General features: G+C 45.0%; 1 protein-coding gene and 2 non-coding genes across 5 annotated transcripts in view; 1 reads left to right on the forward strand and 2 right to left on the reverse strand.

Annotated features, from left to right (window-relative positions):
• Window positions 1-218: 218 nt before the first annotated feature.
• Window positions 219-504, forward strand: LOC146347732 (Nuclear RNase P). The gene has a single exon (XR_014790885.1).
• A 2,961-nt stretch (window positions 505-3,465) lies between these two features.
• Window positions 3,466-17,762, reverse strand: part of SEC16B (SEC16 homolog B, endoplasmic reticulum export factor) — a 62,303-nt gene continuing 48,006 nt past the window's right edge. The window contains exons 20-27 of one of the 3 annotated variants that reach the window (XR_014790397.1): window positions 12,974-13,041; window positions 10,082-10,228; window positions 8,147-8,257; window positions 6,565-6,685; window positions 6,188-6,252; window positions 5,843-5,923; window positions 4,713-5,267; window positions 3,466-4,594 (exon numbers count right to left, since the gene is read on the reverse strand). Coding sequence is in view for 1 of the 3 variants with exons in the window: in XM_084851219.1 (XP_084707345.1) it covers window positions 5,190-5,267; window positions 5,843-5,923; window positions 6,188-6,252; window positions 6,565-6,685; window positions 8,147-8,257; window positions 10,082-10,228; window positions 12,974-13,041 (671 nt within the window). In the remaining 2 variants the exon portion in view is untranslated. Of the gene's footprint in view, window positions 5,268-5,842; window positions 5,924-6,187; window positions 6,253-6,564; window positions 6,686-8,146; window positions 8,258-10,081; window positions 10,229-12,973; window positions 13,042-17,762 lie in introns of all 3 variants that reach the window. The other 2 variants (XR_014790396.1, XM_084851219.1) reach the window with 2 other exon arrangements.
• Window positions 15,560-15,880, reverse strand: LOC146347734 (Nuclear RNase P). The gene has a single exon (XR_014790884.1).

A 17,762-nucleotide genomic window follows, 5' to 3' on the forward strand; every position in this document is an offset into this window, starting at 1 on the left:
CCTACAGCCAAAACCCCATGTTGTTGGGAAGGGGAAGTTTAAAAGAAGGAACGTGGGACTCTTAAGGAGGTGAGAGTTCCTCAAGGAGTTGCTCAGGGGGTTCCGGTCATGAGGAAAACCCTGGCACAGGCCAAAACTTCTCAAGGGCTACAAGTGGCTCAACAATATATAGATTTGTGTATTATAGGTCTCCTACAGGAAACTCTAGCAGCCACCTAGTGGAAGCCTGTCGCCCCTCACAGAGCCTCTGGGAAGGTATGGGGGAAGAGCCATTTGCTACCTTTGTCAGGCATCACCTCACTTAGGTGAGCGTACACCCAGCTAGAATAGGAGCTTGGCTGTGGGTAGAAGCAGGGAGAGCTAACCTTCCTCCTGCAGATACTGGTGCCCTGTCTAAGGGCTTATGAAAGCCTTACGGCCAGCATTACTGCGTTCAGTGGGATGAGGTGAGGCAAGGCAGGGTGCCTGCTAGCCTCACAACCCAATGCAGGCTCTCCATCCAACAAACATTTGTTCATACAAATATGGGTGACAAATTCCAAGCTATGTTGGAAGAGCAGTTTTGCCTTCAGCAAATATTTGGTTAAAAGGGAACACCTTCAAGATTCAAGAGATGCCACCTTCACTCTAATTAGTTATCAGATCTAGTAGTGGCAATGAGGACAGTGGACCTATGGACTGCGATCGCTATCCTGGAGGGACAGCTATGGATTGAGCCAGAGAGCAAGGGTGGTGTAGGAGAGAGATATCCATCTGCAAGTTAAATGAAGAAATGGCAATGGAGAATGGATGTTTCTGAGGGCAGCAATTGCCAAGAGTCAACAGAGGGTATGATTCAAGACAAAGGCAAAAGGGAAGTGCTGTTTTGCACTCTCCAAGGCTGCTTCTTGCCAGCTAGCCGCAAAACCTCAGACTTGTTTCTCTTCCTCTGGCTACATTGCATCTCACACCCAAACACACAGAGGCCGAACACGCTGGCGTTACTTCCCAACCCTGGCTGATTGGTTTGACCGGCAAATCTCAGCAGCTTGGAGTAGCCACCAAGCCATCCAAAGTCATTAAGCCAGCAAACAAGCTATATAAAAGCCCAGAGAGATGGTCATGTCCTCAATGGACACGAATAACAGTATTCCCATGAATAATATAGTAATGTATAAATGACTCCTGCGCCCTTCCACATATTCCATTCCACTAGAATTCTTATCCAGTACATTAGAAGAGTTTCTAGTGTCCTTTTTTTTTTTACTCCTGAAAATATTTTCAGGCCTTTGCTAATAACAATAATTCACAAAATATTACATTAAGAATGCAGTCTTATGCACGTTTAGACAGAAAAAAGTCCTACAATTCCCAAAATCGCCCAACCAGCATTGTTCACTGGGGCATGCTAGGAGTTGTAGGACGTTTTTCTGTCTAGACATGCATAGCATTGTGCCCTAATAAGTAATAAGATGGCTACAAGCAACCATTTATCAAGTAATAATTTATAACAGTGTGTATGTGTAACTACATAGAAAGCCTGTTATCAACAGTGTTTGCCTATGAGATAAGGCTTTTACTACACTCTTCCTCCACGGTGGGCAGCTCTATCAAAAGCTATTGGTTCTACTCTTTGTATGGAATCCCCCTATGCAAAAGCAATATATCTCTGTGACAGGGTCAAGGGATTCCCATCCATAAACCTGAAGTGGAAAGAAAGAAATTTGTATCAATTTTTCGCCAGGGGTGAGGTGGGCACCCCGCTGGACTTCCAAGTGGACTCGCCACCCACTTCAGCATCGCCATCCAGAGCCTCGCTGCTGCTGTTCCCCCAGGGGGGCCACCACCCCAGACTCCTCGAGGAGGCGGACCCCGGCACCATCTGCCAGATCAGCTGCAAACACGGCTGCCTGGCCGTAGTGAAGACAAACAGGACCGTGGTGGGTTTTGGCAGAGCAGAGGAGGACGGAGGGCGCGGCCAGAGCCCCCCCAAGCATCCCAAGCACATCAAATTAAAAAAGAATGCCAAGGTGGATTTACTGGACTGTGAAGCATCTCATCTGCTTATTCTCTCAACAGAAGGGAAACTTTCTGAGCACAGTTTTGCATCTGGAGGTGTTAAATCAGAGCCAAGGCTACTGAAATAATTGGGAGAGAAATGGATCATTCAAATTGCATGTGGCGACCATCATTCCATGGCACTCTCAAAAGGAGGAGAGCTCTTCACCTGGGGTCAAAATGAACATGGCCAACTTGGAGTGGGAACAAAGGTCAGCTCCCTTAAGGAACCACAGCTGGTGCTGGCACTTGTAGGCCTCCCTTTGGCTAAGATTGCAGCTGGATCAGCTCACAGCCTGGCCCTCTCTGTGTTGGGACTGTCTGTTCTTGGGGAAAGAATGCTTTTGGACAGCTGGGCCTCGGAGACACAGAAGATAGATACTCCCCTACATATGTGAAAGCCTTAGAGCATAAGAAGACAGTGTTCATTTCATGTGGTAGAGACCACACTGCAGTTCTCTCAAAGGTTTGCCTAGTTGTGTCCTTTTAAATTCAGTTTAGTATTTTTTAAAAAAATTATTATACACCCTCTTTCTCTGAGAGCTTTTTAAAGAAGGCATTTATGCCCATGTTCATTGCAACATTCTGCAGCAGTGAGTTCCATAGGTTGTATTGTTATATTGTGGTTTTAGTGTTCTATATATTTTAAATTGTTTTATTGTGTGCCATTTGGTTTTAATTTTTGTGAACCGCCCAGAGAGCTTCGGCTATTGGGCGGTATAGAAATGAAGTGAAATAAATAAATAAATAAATAATATCCGGAGTAGAACATGAAAATAAAGATATATGGATAAGAACTCTGGCAACCTCATTAGATGTTGGGAACAAAGAGCAAGGAGAGGCCCTCAGTTTCATGTCCTGCTTATGAGCTTCCAGAAGCATCTGCCTGCCTACTTCTGGAAATGGATGGCAGGGTCAGGTGAACGTTCTTATGTTCCTGACTAGAAATCCAAAGAGGCTGGTGTGTGAAAAATTCCCCTTGACTCATGGGTAGGTGCAACAGATGAACAGCTCTCAGTGAGGTGCCATGCAGCCCATGGTAAGTTATCACCCAGTAAATGGTCTTCTGCAGCCAGCCATATTTATAAATAGCATTAGCCTAAGAAAACCCTATCTTTCAATGTGTAAAGCTAACACATTTCTCACAGACAAGCCACACACCAAACTCTTCCTTATTCACTTTGTGTATTAAGGTGTAGCTAGCAACTGGATGAAAGGTGTGATGTATGACTTTTCTATGAACAGAGCTCAGTCAGTTGGGGCAACCTTGCTTTTTTGTTTACTGTGTAACCTTTGCTGGCAGCAAGATGTTTTGCATCTTGGTGTCAGCTAGTGATCACAAGGCAATTGTTTCCCCACTCACAAGCCTGGATAGTAATTTCAAAAAGTTTTTTTTTAATTTAAATTGGTAGAAAGGGATAATAACTTGGAGCACCAACAAATTTGTATTGGAAAAACAAAACAATGATACACAGGATTAAAAGCTAGTATTCCCCAAGGCAAGGCATGAGCAAAAAATATGTCTCTTTAGACGTGGGGTCTTGGAACTCTACAAAATACTCTACAAAAAGTCAGCATTTTCCTCTACTTTACTTCTGAGGCCACCCTGAGTAGAAAATGTTGTCTCAGGAGGGTTACTCCTGGCCTAGTCTGCAGAGGTCTTTCTTTCTCAAGTCACCTATCCTTCCCAGCAATCCCAGTTTCAGCAAGGTGCTGAGAAAGAGAGGCCCACCCCAGAAGGAAGGCAGCAGCTTCTCCTCCACAGAGAGGAGAGCTTCTCTTCTCAGTAGTTCTCACAGGCTGGCACCATCTCAGATGGACTTCAGTTCAGGCAGAAAGGCAGCTGCTCCTTCAGTAGACCAGCACCACCTCATCTTGCTAGGCAACAGCTCACAGAGACTTTCACCAAAATCCACCTCCTCCCCATGTCTTTCATTTCCAGAAGGTTTACTGCTATATACACACTTCAAACAATGCTGAATTAGGGTCAAAGTCATTCAGAGAGAGAAAGAGAGAGGGGGGGGGAGGGAGGGACGGAGGGAGGGAGGGAGAGAGAGAAATACATCAAACTGAAGGCAGGTATTGCAGTCTGGTCATTTTCCAAATGTTTAATTTATTGATAAATCAATGGGCTTTGTTTCCAGGTAATTATGCTTAGGGGCTTAGCCTTCTAAGGTATGTAGCACTCAAATCCTATGCACATTTGTTCAAAGTACATCTCACTGATCTCCATGGTATGTACTCCCAAGGAAATGTGCATAGGATCCTATGCATATTTACTCAGACATAAGTCGCACTGTGTTCAGTGCTCCATTGAACTTACTCTCTAGTAAGTGTGTGTAGGACTGGAGCCCCAGGGTGTGATTCTATTCACACTTCCTTGGGAATAAGCCTCGCTGAACTTACTTCCAAGTAAAAGTGTATAGAATCAGGCTGCATAGCTTGTAAAGTTCATCCACATTGAATGCACATGATTCACAAGTGGATTTCAGCTCTCGAAGTATGAGGGGGCCCTTCCTAAGGAAGCAGAGGCAGTTGCTAAAGCAGGAGTGAGCAACTTGTGGCCCTCCAGATATTTTGGCCTACAGTTCCCAAGATCCCTCATCATTGGCTATGCTGGCTAGGCCTGATGGAAGCTGTAGGTCAGAACATCTGGAGAGCCACAAGTTGCCCACCTCTGTGCTAATGGAACTCTAAGCTTCTTCCTGATGCCCCTGCACACATCCCTAACTCATTTATCCCTCCCAGTGGCTAGATCATGAGCAACTGTGTTGATCAACCATGCAGAGAGTCAACTGGGCCCTTTCTCCTGAGCAGTGTAAAAGAGAATCTGAGGCCTTCCTGGCATTCATTTTTCCCCTTTTATTATCAGTTCGTCTCCCCAGGCTCAACCTGAGACATCTTCATCTTGTCTTCATTACACAGCACCTGCTTAACCATATTTTTTAAAGGTACTGAGCAAACTAGAGTGGAAAAGGTGCATGTCCACCTCCTCAGGTTTTTGCTCATTGACTTTGGAGAGAGAGAGGTGCAATGCCAGCAAAAAAGAAGGGACTCTCAGCTGCCTAACACAGGCCAGACTGTTGTAATCTTCATGCAAGGGGATGGCTTCCGACCCACCAGAGGAGCAGAGCTATCTTGTAGGTCTTTCATCACTGCGGATGAGGAGGGTAGTGCCGTTGCAAAATCCGTTGTGGATGGCCAGCACCAGAGGCAGCTGGTGTGACAACCTGTTAAGGAAAGAACTGTGTAGAATTTCAAACCCTCACTCTTCAAAAAAAGTATGCAGCCTAAAAGAGCACACAAGTTTAAAAAAAAAAATTGCAGATGTGGTCAGTTTAGATATGCTTCACCAATTTTTATGTGTTCTATCACAGAATTGGAGGTGCTGAATAGAATTTTAGACCCCTTCCAATGGCAAAACTCTCACTTTGCAGTAGAAAGGATTACGATGCCAATTTTGAGCATTGTTCCACACCCAAACCCATGGGGTAAGGCATCAGCATGGCATTGTGCCTAATGAACTTTGACCAGGGACCCTTGCAAAGTGGTACCTGTCAGTGCAGCTAGCCAAAATGGTGCATGATGGAGAAAGCTATGATTATTTCAGCTAAGTAGACCTCCATGCCTAGAGACAGTATAACTCTAGGTACCAGAAGCTGAGGACAATCACCAGAAGAAGACTAGGGGGACCCTTGGTCTGAGACACTGAGATCATTCTTATTTTGTTGTAGTTTATTTGCATACCATTTTTGGTTCAGTGGCCCTCATACAATTCATGGGCATGCACACACACACGCTGTACCTGAGCAGGATTGAAAAGTGGAACTCCTCCTCTTGGGGGTGGAAGCACATGATCAGGGTTATAATGTTTGGAGAAACTCGCCTGAAATATAAACCAGAAAAATCAGGGGGGATTTGACTTTGGCATTCAATGGAACTCGGAGGAAATGCCAAGATCCCCTGGCTGAAAAAAATACAATACACCAGAGATATAGCGCATCAAGAAAAATGGAGAGAAATACACTCTCGAGACAGCTGGTTTTGCACTTCTGCCAGGATGGATTACCAAAAGCCCTGTCTTCCCCCGGTGATGCACTTTCTAAAGTGGAGGCCTCCCTCATGTGCAACAAGGTTTTCCTCCTCTCACCTTGTCTCCCACATCTCGAAACATGGCCCCTTCCGTGCTGCAATGGCCTGGCGGATTCTTGGTTCCTGAGGAAACAAAATATATAGTGTTTAAAGGCTGATCCATTGCTTGGATGCAAAGTAGCATGGGAGTACTGCTTGTTTGAGGCTATTTTTCTGCTACAACCTCCTAGCAGCAGCCTCTTTCCTCCTCCCACCCTCCCGAAACTGCTCCCAAAGATTAGGGGACCTTCCAGGGTGAAATGGTGAGGGTGGTAGGGGCTGCAGAAAAGGGGGAAATTGCCAAAAGCCCTTGCATATAAAGTGCCTTTTGTTTGTTACATCTATATCAGCAATATACCCAGCAATTTATTCAGAAATAAACAGGAATATATTTACCCAGAGAGCTTTTGGAAAAAGGGTTGACATCTGTGTGAGGTAGATGAGGAAGAGGAGGAGGAAGGGATGAAGGCCTTGTCTCACCATGGGGAGGAAGGAAAGGTGGTGGAGTTGCTTTCTCCTGCAGACAGGAAACCGTACACACCGATGAAACAAACTAACTGCGAGCTACTTTCAAAATTTGCCCTCTGCCTCCCGTTGATGGGATCTGGACAGATTCCCCCACACCCCCACAAAACAAATCCATACCTAGGACACTGGGCAACATGAACTGATGTGAGATCACACACAACACTCACAGAGCTGCAGGAAGTCACTTAGGGCACAATCCTACGCACTTCTGCTATTACACTGTAAGTTCTTTGCAGTGTCATGATCCTAATACATGACTGGTGCTTCAAAAGGACAACAGCCCTGTTTAATCATTACCATCATCATCCCAAACAACCGGGTGTTATGCAATCAATAAAAAAATAAACCAATATGCCTGCCCATGCGCTTACAATCTAGTAACAAATCAAATGAAGGAAGGGAAAGACTGAGGGAAAATGTTAGTGATAGAGAAAAATTAAACATTACCATTGAGCCAGGAGAAGCGGAAGAAAAAAAGAAACATTCCAAGCAATAAATCCTCAATAGTAACAGTTCAAACATTAAAGAAACAGTGACAGTGGGGTCAGGGGGTACGATGCATCTACAGTTGAATGAGTCAGGGCAAAGAACCAAACAGTGGAGGGAAGGCCGAAAAGAGGAGAAGGGGGCCAGTGGGGGAGGCAGCAAGTTTATACATTCGGTAGAATCCAGTGGTAAATCTTTGCCTGGACAGCACCACTTCAGGCTGCAGGAGAGGAGTGGGGATGTTCCCAGACATAAGACCTTCCTGCACAAACAAAACAGGGAGAAGGGCTCAGCCCAACTTTCTCTTCAATATACTGTTTCTCTGTGTGTAAGCAGATTGGTGTGGGGTTATTTTTTTCTTATTATTTTTTTGGGGGGGACTCCAAATTCCAATCCCTACTGCAGCTCAAAGTAGTACAATCCAGGAAAAGCGTTACCACTTTATCCTGTTGAATGTACGTATAAACCAGTTCTTACCCTTCTTGCCTCAGGTGATTCAATACCAAATGCCAACCTTGATCCCCCTACCCCACCCCTGCGCACTCCCAGCCCAGTTCATATCCCTCAGTTCCCCCACCAGCCTCTGACAAATGTAATGCAATTTTCCAACTGCCCCCATCCCACCCCACTGTCTGAACCTCACTAGCTTCCTACAGCAGTAGGAAAATGTTGCAAAGAGAACACTGGTCACACTCATGGTATGCAGTCCTCCTAAAATGGTTGGTCTAGGGCAGACGTTTTCAAAACTGTGTCCCACTATGAAGCTCTGGGGTTCCCCCAATGCTTATCAGGGATTCCTCAATGAAAAAATCAGGAAGGGCAGACCAAGCTGCCCATCGGTAATGGCAGACCCACAATGTACAGGTGCTGGAGAATGATGGGACCGGGAAAGCAGATTCTTCTGCTTTAACAGGTTACTGCAACAAACAGACAGAAACTTTCTTTCGAAGAGACCCTTCCTTACCTGGGAAACTGGAGCAGGAAAGTCCAAAGGAGCAGCTGGTACCTTCTTGGAGGGTTCTGCATCTTTATTTGGCTTGGATCGGAACCAACTGAGCCAGCCAAAACCAGAGGCCTGGAAGAATACAAAATCCTGGGTGTGGGGGTTCTTGGGCTCTTCTTCAATGAGCCCTGAAAGATTGTGGAAGAAATTGGAAGGCACCAAAACCCAACATGAAACTTTCCTGTCTCGTACGCTGGCGGACTAGAGAAAGTCCTGCATTCTTACTGGAGTGGGTTGCCGTTTCCTTCTCCAGTGGACCACATTTTGTCAGAACTCTCCGCCATGACCTGTCCGTCTTGGGTGGCCCTGCACGACATAGCTTATGGCTTCACTGAGTTACGCAAGCCCCTTCGCCACAACAAGGCAGTGATCCATGAAGGGGGTCACTTTCACACACAACACTAAAAAGTATCTGCGAGCCTCTCTTGCAAAAACTGTGTGAATGTTGCTAATGCAGGACAGAACACAGAAGTCACTAAATGTAGGTTCAAGTAATAGGTATTATGTTCAGGTTATATAAGCTCAAAGCAATTTATAAGGGCTTGAGAAATATCCTTAGATTTTGTGAGAGAATGTCAACCCTAGGCTCCGACCTCTTGATCACACAGGAACATAAGCATCACCTTACTGGATCAGACCACAGAAGAGGCCAGCCAAATGCTTCTTAGAAGCCCACCATCAGGGCATGACAGCTGCCGCCTCCTATGTTCATTGTTCCAAGCATCTACTACTCAGCAATATACTGCCTCTGAACATGGAGGTTCCATTGAACATGGCTAATGGCCACTGGTAGGCCTAGGGTGCTTCTAGATGGGGGCTTCCACAATTGCTGGAACTGTGCAGCAATTCCATCTTTTCCTCCTTTGCAAACTTTTCGTAAAAAAGAAAAACGGATGGAAGAAGCAGTGAGAAGAAATGAGAGGTTTACAAGTGAAAGATGAAGTCATTGGGATCCCCTGTAAAATTCTGTAAATGGGGCAAGGCAGTTGCACAATAAAAGCCTTGTCCAGAAGCACCCCTAGGCAATGTGATTTCCCCCAATAATCCATCTTTTAAAACCACCCAACCTGGTGTTCTCATTACCATACTTTGAGATAATGAAGACCAATCCTATGCACACTTATCTGGGAGTAAGCCCCACTGAACACAGTGGGACTTACTTCTGAGTATGTGCTCTAATATGATTTCGAAAGGTATAGAGCATCTTTACATGAGCAATTTATTGCACACTTGTGATTGGCCACTCACGGAAGTTTGCGGGTTCTTTAGATGATGACATCAACGTCCAGGACGCTTTGCGTGCTTTCCCTCATTTATCCCACTTTGAAAGGGCATGGAGATAATCCGATATATCGGCAGCACCAACTAGTGGCTGTATAATAAACATAGAGGAAACATGCCTCCCCCATCCCCCGCCCGCCTCTGGGTGCCGCCTTCTCACGAGTCCTCCATGCCGCGCTGCGTCTCGTGTGGGGCTATGGCGTGGGCCCCAACCCACCCTTCACGCTGTGCAGCAGGCCCTGAGCCACCCCTCCCGATCCCCCCCCCCAAAAGCACATGTCTACCCGTGTGAAGGACCCAGTGTTAAACCTGCAAATAATCCAGTAGCAGAAGCCTGGGTAACGATGCAGGATTTTAGCCTGGTGTAGTGGAGCTCATAGAAATCGTTTAAATATATGTCAATAAATAATAATATGTTGTGTTAAATTCAGTGTCGAGGTATATACCTGCTGTACTTCCAGCCATGTGAAACAGAAGTTAGACCTTGTTTATCACTCCCAGTCTGAGAGAACGTAAGGTATGATTCTGACCCCTCTGAATTGCAATGAACCAGGAATAAAGTCCTAGCTTCAGCGTATTTCTCAGAAGGCTGCCCTTCCCAACAGGATGCCTCACCTTTGCTTGCTCTCGCTCAGCTGCCTCTGCGGGAGGCTTCTCTAACGTGGCCTCCTCCCCTGTACCATCTGGGGATTCTGGGGTATCCTCTACCATGGATATAGTGGAACTCTCAGAGACAGTCCGGTTCCGGGCATTTAAAGTGTTCTAGCATCAAGGAGAAAATTGCAGACATTAGAGAGGCAGGCTCACAAAGATGATTGATCAGGATAAACTTATTTGTAACCTAAACCTAAAGGTTTGTACTCTCACCCTATCCATAAGGTTCAGGATAGGTCAAAATCTTCCTTAACATCACTCATCCTCACAAGAACCCTGTGAGGAAAATCAGTATCATTCCCATTTCACGAGTGGACAGAATGAGGCTGAGAGACAGTCTGCCAAAGAAGTCTACAGCACAAATGGGACTTGAACCCAGATTTTCCACATCAAATGTTATAATAGAATCATTGCCTTTTATGAATGTTGGTGACCCACTTTGGAGGCTCCGGTCAAAGAAATGGGATATAAATTAAAATAAAACAAAATAGATAAATAAGTATGTTTTCCCAGAACTCCACAGGAGTATTTGGTACTCCACAGCTTTAAAAGATAGATGTTTTTAAGGAAGATCATATAGCCATAAGAATATAAGAAGAGTGTGAAGGTTTGAGGCCTATAGAGGCAAGAAAAAATGTCAGGCCCAGAGTTTTTTGTTGGGGGGGGGTATCTCTGAGAGGAGTAGTTTCATTTCCCCAGTTAAGTTTCATTTCTTCAGGTTTGAAGCACTACTTTCAGTTTTGGGGGAGGAGGATATAAAAAGAGAAAGTCAGAAAGACCAGAGCAGTAAGAGCAGAGCTGAGGTGACCAGAGCCTGAAGAGGAGCAGGAAGAAGCAGGCTGGTGAAGTCTAAGCACAGCTAGGGTAAAGGAACTTGGCTTTTGCAACTTTTGTTTTCTCTTAATGCCTAATCACTCAGCTCTATTGTGTAAATACCTTTAGTTGTGATTTGCTTACTCTAATTGACCGGTAAACTGTTGTGGTTAAACCCTGTGTCTAGACTGTCAATTACCTCACACCTACCCCACGCCATGTTACTGGGAAGGGGAAGTTTAAAAGAAGGAAGGTGGGACTCTTAAGGAAGCAAGAGATCCTTAAGGAGTTGCTCAGGGGGTCCAGGTCAATGGCGGAACCCTGACAAAGACACCTGCTGGATCAGACCAAAGGCCTATCTAGTCCAGCATTCTGTTTCCCACAGGAAGCCCACAAGCAGGACATGGGGGCAATAGCCCTCTCCAGCTGCAGCTCACGGGGTACACGGAAGGAGCCTCCTCGAAGATTGTTGTACAATCGGGCGTACCCTGGTAACGGTGCATTGCACCGGCTAATCCTTCTACCACCTGATCGAACCACAGCTTGGCAGTGTGGCAGTGGCTACATTATGGCAGAGCGGAGTTTGATCTGGACACGACGCGATGGCGACTGCAGCTCATGAACTGATACTGATTGGCATAGTGCCTGTGATCCTGGAAGTAATCTATAGCCATCCTGATTAAAAGCCATAGATAGCCTTCTCCTCCATGAATGTTTCTAATCCCCTTCTAAAGCCATCTGAATTCATGGCCATCACCACATCCTGTGTGAAGTAGCACTTCTGAATCTCCCACCATTCAGTTCATTGGATGACTCCAAGTTCTACTGTTATGAGAGGGAAAAGATCTCTCTACCTACTTTCTCCACACCATGCACCATTTTATAATGCACGACGTTACAGTCAGTTTGAGCTCCCTTCGTTGATAATATAGAAGAGAAGAGAGCCAGCTCCTCAGGCCATTAATAATAAACTCTAGCTCAGGGCAAATTGGACTCATCAGTACTACACACAGCTTTTGGGAATTCCAGCCCAACCGTGTTGTTGATATGGCACTAGTGATGTGGGTTTTCCAGAAAATTTTGAATTGGAACATTTTCTGATGCAAATTAGGCTAATTTGCACTGGGTAATTTGCATTGGAAAATGTTCAATTTGCATTGAAAAATGTTCAGTGTACATTAGAAAATCATTAGTGAGTGATCTAATTTAGCATGTTTACTAAATTCAACAAAGAAAAAAAAGGACTCCATGTTTGTTTGTTGTCTCAGTATACAAGTATGTGACCTGAAATATTTGAGGAAAAAGATTAAAGCAAACTTAATGTGATTTACATGACATTTTTATTGGAATATTTGTAAAAAAAAAATTAAAGACAATAGCATATTCTTCCCTTATTTGAATGTAAGAAAGAAACAAAGGTACTGAAAACTGTAGACACCCTAATTCAGCCTTCCCCAACCTGGTGCCCTCCAGATATGTTGGACTACAACTCCCAGCATCCTTCAGTCCGCATGGAGGGCACCAGGTTGGGGAAGGCTGCACTAATTAATTCTCTAGCAGCCCAAAGAATTCGGCACGACATGCTGACACCACCCATCTATTTCAACAGAGTTCAGCTCTCTTTCACTAAGGTTGCTGGGGCACCTTCAGTTTTGCTGTCACTACTTATTAGTTCCATTTCATACTGAGACATTTTATTTATTTATTTATATTTATTTATTTATATTTACTTCAGTGACATATATGTATTCTCTCACATACATGCTAGGGATACTCACCTGAAAAACATTAATTACAGCTTTGAAACTGCCAAGTTCGCCTAGTATTGTATTTGCAGTTGGCATCCATTCATTGTTACTAATGAACTTAGGAAATTGAAATTTTTCCATGGAAAAATATAGCAATGGAAAATTTCCCACCCCACATCCCCAGCATGACACCCAGCAATGACCAGCACAGAGCTGTTCTATGGTTGCTAAAATCAGATCTGATTCCTTCAACCTTTCTAAAGTTGATGCCACCTCTCCCTCCATCTCTCACCTGATGTTCCAGAATGTTCTTCTGATAACCAGGGATGTGGTACAGCCCACAGGATTCCACAGTATCTCCTACAGAAGAGAGCAGAGCAAAGTTTATGGCACCATCCAAGATCTGGACTTCAACATGTCAAGGACCATCATGGGCCACTCCTAATGCCCTGGAAATTGCCTCTGTGCAACCAAAGCATCTAGGTTCCAGAAGTGCTTCCATGTACAGACCAACGAGGGCAGAAGCCAGCTCCTGTGCCTTTCCACGAAGGCAAAGAAGTCCATTTCTCCTCCACTCCAATCCTGATCTTGTCCACTGGGACGCAAGTCCTGCAGATCTCAATAGCGCTCACTTCTAGGTAGGTAAGATTGCAGCCCCTCAATTATTGTCCAAAGAGTGTTAAGAGATGCTTGTTCGTCTTTGTGTGCCAGCATGAGTGGGTATGGCTATTTTAATGTTTCCCTGTGCCCAGAAGACTCGTATAAACCTGGAGGGTGAGACAAAGCATCTATTTGAGCCAAGAAGCCGCTTGGAGATTGCCTTGATTTTATAAGTGCATCAGCATAAGCAGTTTCACTAAGGCTGGAGGAACTAAACACAAACACAGATAAGAGGAGCCCTTTTCCACTTGGCACAATGTAAGTTCTCTCCCTGATTAAAAGCAGCCTCTGACACTGACATTCCTTTAACCACGAAGGTCTTTAAAGTGGCATTTAGTAAAGGAATATCTCCATCTGCTGGCACTTCAAGTTAGGTTGTCACTTTTTAAAAAAATTGTTCTGTTTCTATGCTTACTTTTGATAGCATGCTGATACACAAAAATTCTTCCCGTCGTTTCACCGTCAATGTCTGCAAAAGCTTTGCCAGCTAATTTCTATGTCAGACTGCCATTAAAAGTGCAGAAACCAGAGCCACTTGAAACACTGGCAGTCTTAAAGGAATTAACCACATAATCTGTTTTAACCCACTTATGGTGCTGTCCAATGATGGACCAAATTAGATGTCAGGTTAATTATACGAATGCAGTTACAGTGCATGTAAATAGGAGCCACAAGGACCAAGCAGGAGTGGGCTGAGTAGAGTTTAACCCTCTCTCTTCCCGCCATGGTCCTAATAAAAATCTCCTCTCTGAAGCTGCTATTGGCATGCCATGAGAAACTCCCATTGAAGGCTTCCCTTGAAATGCAAATAGCAACTTCAGAGAGGGGAGTTTGGTTGAGATCATGGCATGGAGAGAAAAGCTCCCTCCCTCCCATGGCCCCTAGGCTGCTCAAGCCCCTCTGTAAATTGCATTCATGCAATTAATGTCATGTCTAGTTCAGCCCTAAGTCTAATACATTTGTAGCAAACATTAAAAAAATGTTCACAAGGCTTTAAAAAAATCCTCCTTAGCTGCTCCCTTTAAGGCTGCAATTCTATACACGCTTACTTCAGAGTATCTCCCACTGAACTCAGCTGATCTGAGCTCAAAACTCCCTGGGTAATTTTCTTCTTCTAAAAGCAGTCACAGGGGGTCCAATCTGGATCAGGGCCATGTTGTGGGGAAAGGGGGGTCTAACCCTTTCTCCCTGCACCATGGTCCTAATCCGAATCTCACCACCACCACCAAGAGCTGCTACAAGTAAAGGGGAAAACATAGAAACACAGTACAGGTCTGCATGCTTCCCCCTGCATGGCTAATAGCAACTCTAGTGGACAATTTGGACTGGAGCCATGGCAGAGGAGGGAACTGTCAGCACACTCACCCATCATGTCTCCAAACCAAATGGGAGCAGCCCCTGTCTGCTTGAAGAAGGAAATTACATGGGAAGATCCAATTACAGATCCCTCACATAACATCTCATTTGGCCCTCAAAGGGAATTGCTTCCAATTAAGCAGCCTGTGATTGGTCTGCATGTTTGCAGAGGCAGAAATACTGCAGATGGAGTATTGAGGGTGATCAAATGGCCACTGCGCAAGCCCTACAGCACAGTGAGGAAGACAGAGAAGCCAAAACACGGTTACTTTGGATGGTGCAAGTGTTCCCTTATCTAGTGCTATTTCAGTGGATGAAAATGACTATGAGACAGGCTCAGTGCTTAGAGCATTACAGAACACTGAGGCTGCCCTTTATCTAGTGTGCCATAATGCTTTGTCCCCTCTCTGCTATAAAAACAGAGCTTTTGCGTTGAAGCAGGAAAAGGCCTTGAGCAAAGTGGGTTTGCGTGTACAGGTTGGCCTTATTTCGCTGCATATGGAGCTCCCCGTTGCACAGCCTGGCACACATCCCAGCTTCAACGTCCCTAATTCCCCCTTCCCTGTATGAATTTGACATCATCTGCTGTCTGCTGTTCGTTATAGTCTTCAAAAGCATCAATGCCCCGACAAAACACCCCAGCCTCCTCTCAAAAAATCCACATGATTCCTCCCTCTTTCTGATGTCCTTTGGAAATTAATATCAGGGTAAGCATGCAACTCCTGCCTTCCTGCCTGATTTTTTAAGAGATTATTTCCTGTGTTTTTTGTTTTTTTTAAGAGGTTGCTTAAATCTTGAGCATGAGCCTGACTTATTAGTATTGCTTGCAGGAGTGGGGTGGAAGGACAGGCATGAAAAGAGGTGAGATGGAGATGATCTGAACTAGGTCTGGAGGCTGGCAGGCCTGGCTTCATCTCCTCCCATCCCACTAAATTCAGCAGTACAGGCCATGAGGATATCACAGGCTCTTGGACCAGTGATCACCATGGGCAGAAGCGTCAGCTCTCCCTACATAGCTTGCTTCCAGCAGCCAAGGGCCCAATCCTGACTGGTCATTCATTCACCTTATGCAGGTGATGCCTTGCAAGGGCATGTAATGGGCTCTTCCCACAGACTTTCCCAGTGGCTCTGTAAGGGGTAACAAATACCCAGCAGATGGCAGTAATGGAGGGCTTCAAACTGATCCAGACTATTGTTATGAGTTACTATATGTCTCTAATATCAGTTTGCTTGTTAGATTAGGATGAGCAACACATTTTCTCCCAGCATGCAATGCAAGACTATGCTAATTAGAGCACTGTCTAGAAAACTACCTCTGTTCTTACATGCTTTCCAAAAAGCCACAGATTCAAGTTACTTTTAGACCACGCTCGCAGTACCATCCTCCATGCAACCCATATAATGTGATAATGTACTGAATTCATTTCAGGGAGTATCGCTAAGTGGGATAGGGCATGTATCAACTTGCATTCTTCAAAATATGTGAGTCTGATGCAAATTCCAAATCTACTTGGCAGTTTTGTTCTATCCTTTGTGTTCTATCCTACATGGTGAACAGTTATTCTCTCCCCCACCCCGCTCCGTTCTGATATCCTTTTATTTATTTATTATTATTATTATTATTATTATTATTATTATTATTATTATATTTATACCCCGCCTTTTTCCCAGTACTGGGACACAAGGCGGCTTACAAACATTAAAATATATACAATTAAAACATATGAAAATATACAAAAGTTAAAATAGAATTAAACAACAATACAAATAAAATTATTAAAAATATTAAAACAACATTTTAAAACAGCATTTTAGCAGCTTACCCCCAGGTTCCAACTATGTCCCAAAGGCCTGCTGGAATAAGAATGTTTTAGCCTGCCTCCAGAAACACATCAAGGAAGGAGCCATCCTAGCCTTCCTGGGAAGGGCGTTCCACAGCCATGGGGCAGCCACTGAGAAGGCTCTCTCCTGGGTTCCTACCAAATGTGCCTGTGACACTGGTGGGACTGAGAGAAGGGCCTCCCCAGAGGATCTCAGGACACGGGCATGTTCATAAGGGAAGATATGGTATTTCAGATAACCTGGACTGGAGCCATATAGGGCTTTATAGGTCATAGCCAGCACTTTGAATTGTGCCCGGAAACAGACTGGAAGCCAGTGAAGCTGTTTTAACAAGGGAGTTGTACGCTCCCTGTAGCCAGCCCCAGTCAACAGTCTGGCAGCAGCTCTTTGGACCAGCTGTAGTTTCCAAACACTCTTCATAGGCAGCCCCACGTTGAGCACGTTGCAGTAATCCAAATGGGATGTAACAAAGGCATGTGTCACCGTGGCCAGATCAGACATCTCCAGGATCAGGTGCAGTTGGCACACTAGTTTTAACTGTGCAAAAGCACTCCTGGCCACCACTGAAACCTGAGCATCCAGGCTAAGGGCTGAATCCAGGAGCACCCCCAAACTGCGAACCTGAGTCTTCAGGGGGAGTGCAACCCCATCCAACACAGGCTGAATCCCTATTCCCTGATCTGCCTTTCGACTGACCAGGAGCACTTCTGTCTTGTCTGGATTAAGTTTCAATTTGTTCTCCCTCATCCAGTCCATTACCGATGCCAAACACTGGTTAAGGACAGAAACAGCTTCCTTGGAATTTGGTGGAAAGGAGTATTAGAGCTGGGTGTCATCAGCATATTGGTGGCACCGAACTCCAAAACTCCAGACAACTTCTCCCAGCAGTTTCATGTCGATATTAGCTAGCATGGGGGACAGAACAGAACCCCGAGGGACCCCACAAGCTATTTATTTTAAACGTCAGCACAATCCTCCACCAAACACACACAGACACTTCCTTTCTCTAAATTAAACACACTTGGTTCCTTCAGCCATTCCTCACTCTGTCACCTTGGTCCTTTTGTCCACCTACCTTCTTTGCCTGCTTCAGTAAGCTGTGTCACATGGCAGGTAGAGTGGGGGTGCAACAGGACTTGTGGGGACAAGCAGGAAAAGTCATGGCTGCCTCATCTCTCATTGCCACTAAAATCAAGGAACTGATTTTACATAAATGTTTCCCA

Source organism: Heloderma suspectum, chromosome 4, assembly GCF_057233095.1.
Source record: "Heloderma suspectum isolate Gila_16-S chromosome 4, 16-S_ref, whole genome shotgun sequence".
Taxonomy (NCBI): Eukaryota; Metazoa; Chordata; class Lepidosauria; order Squamata; family Helodermatidae; genus Heloderma; species Heloderma suspectum.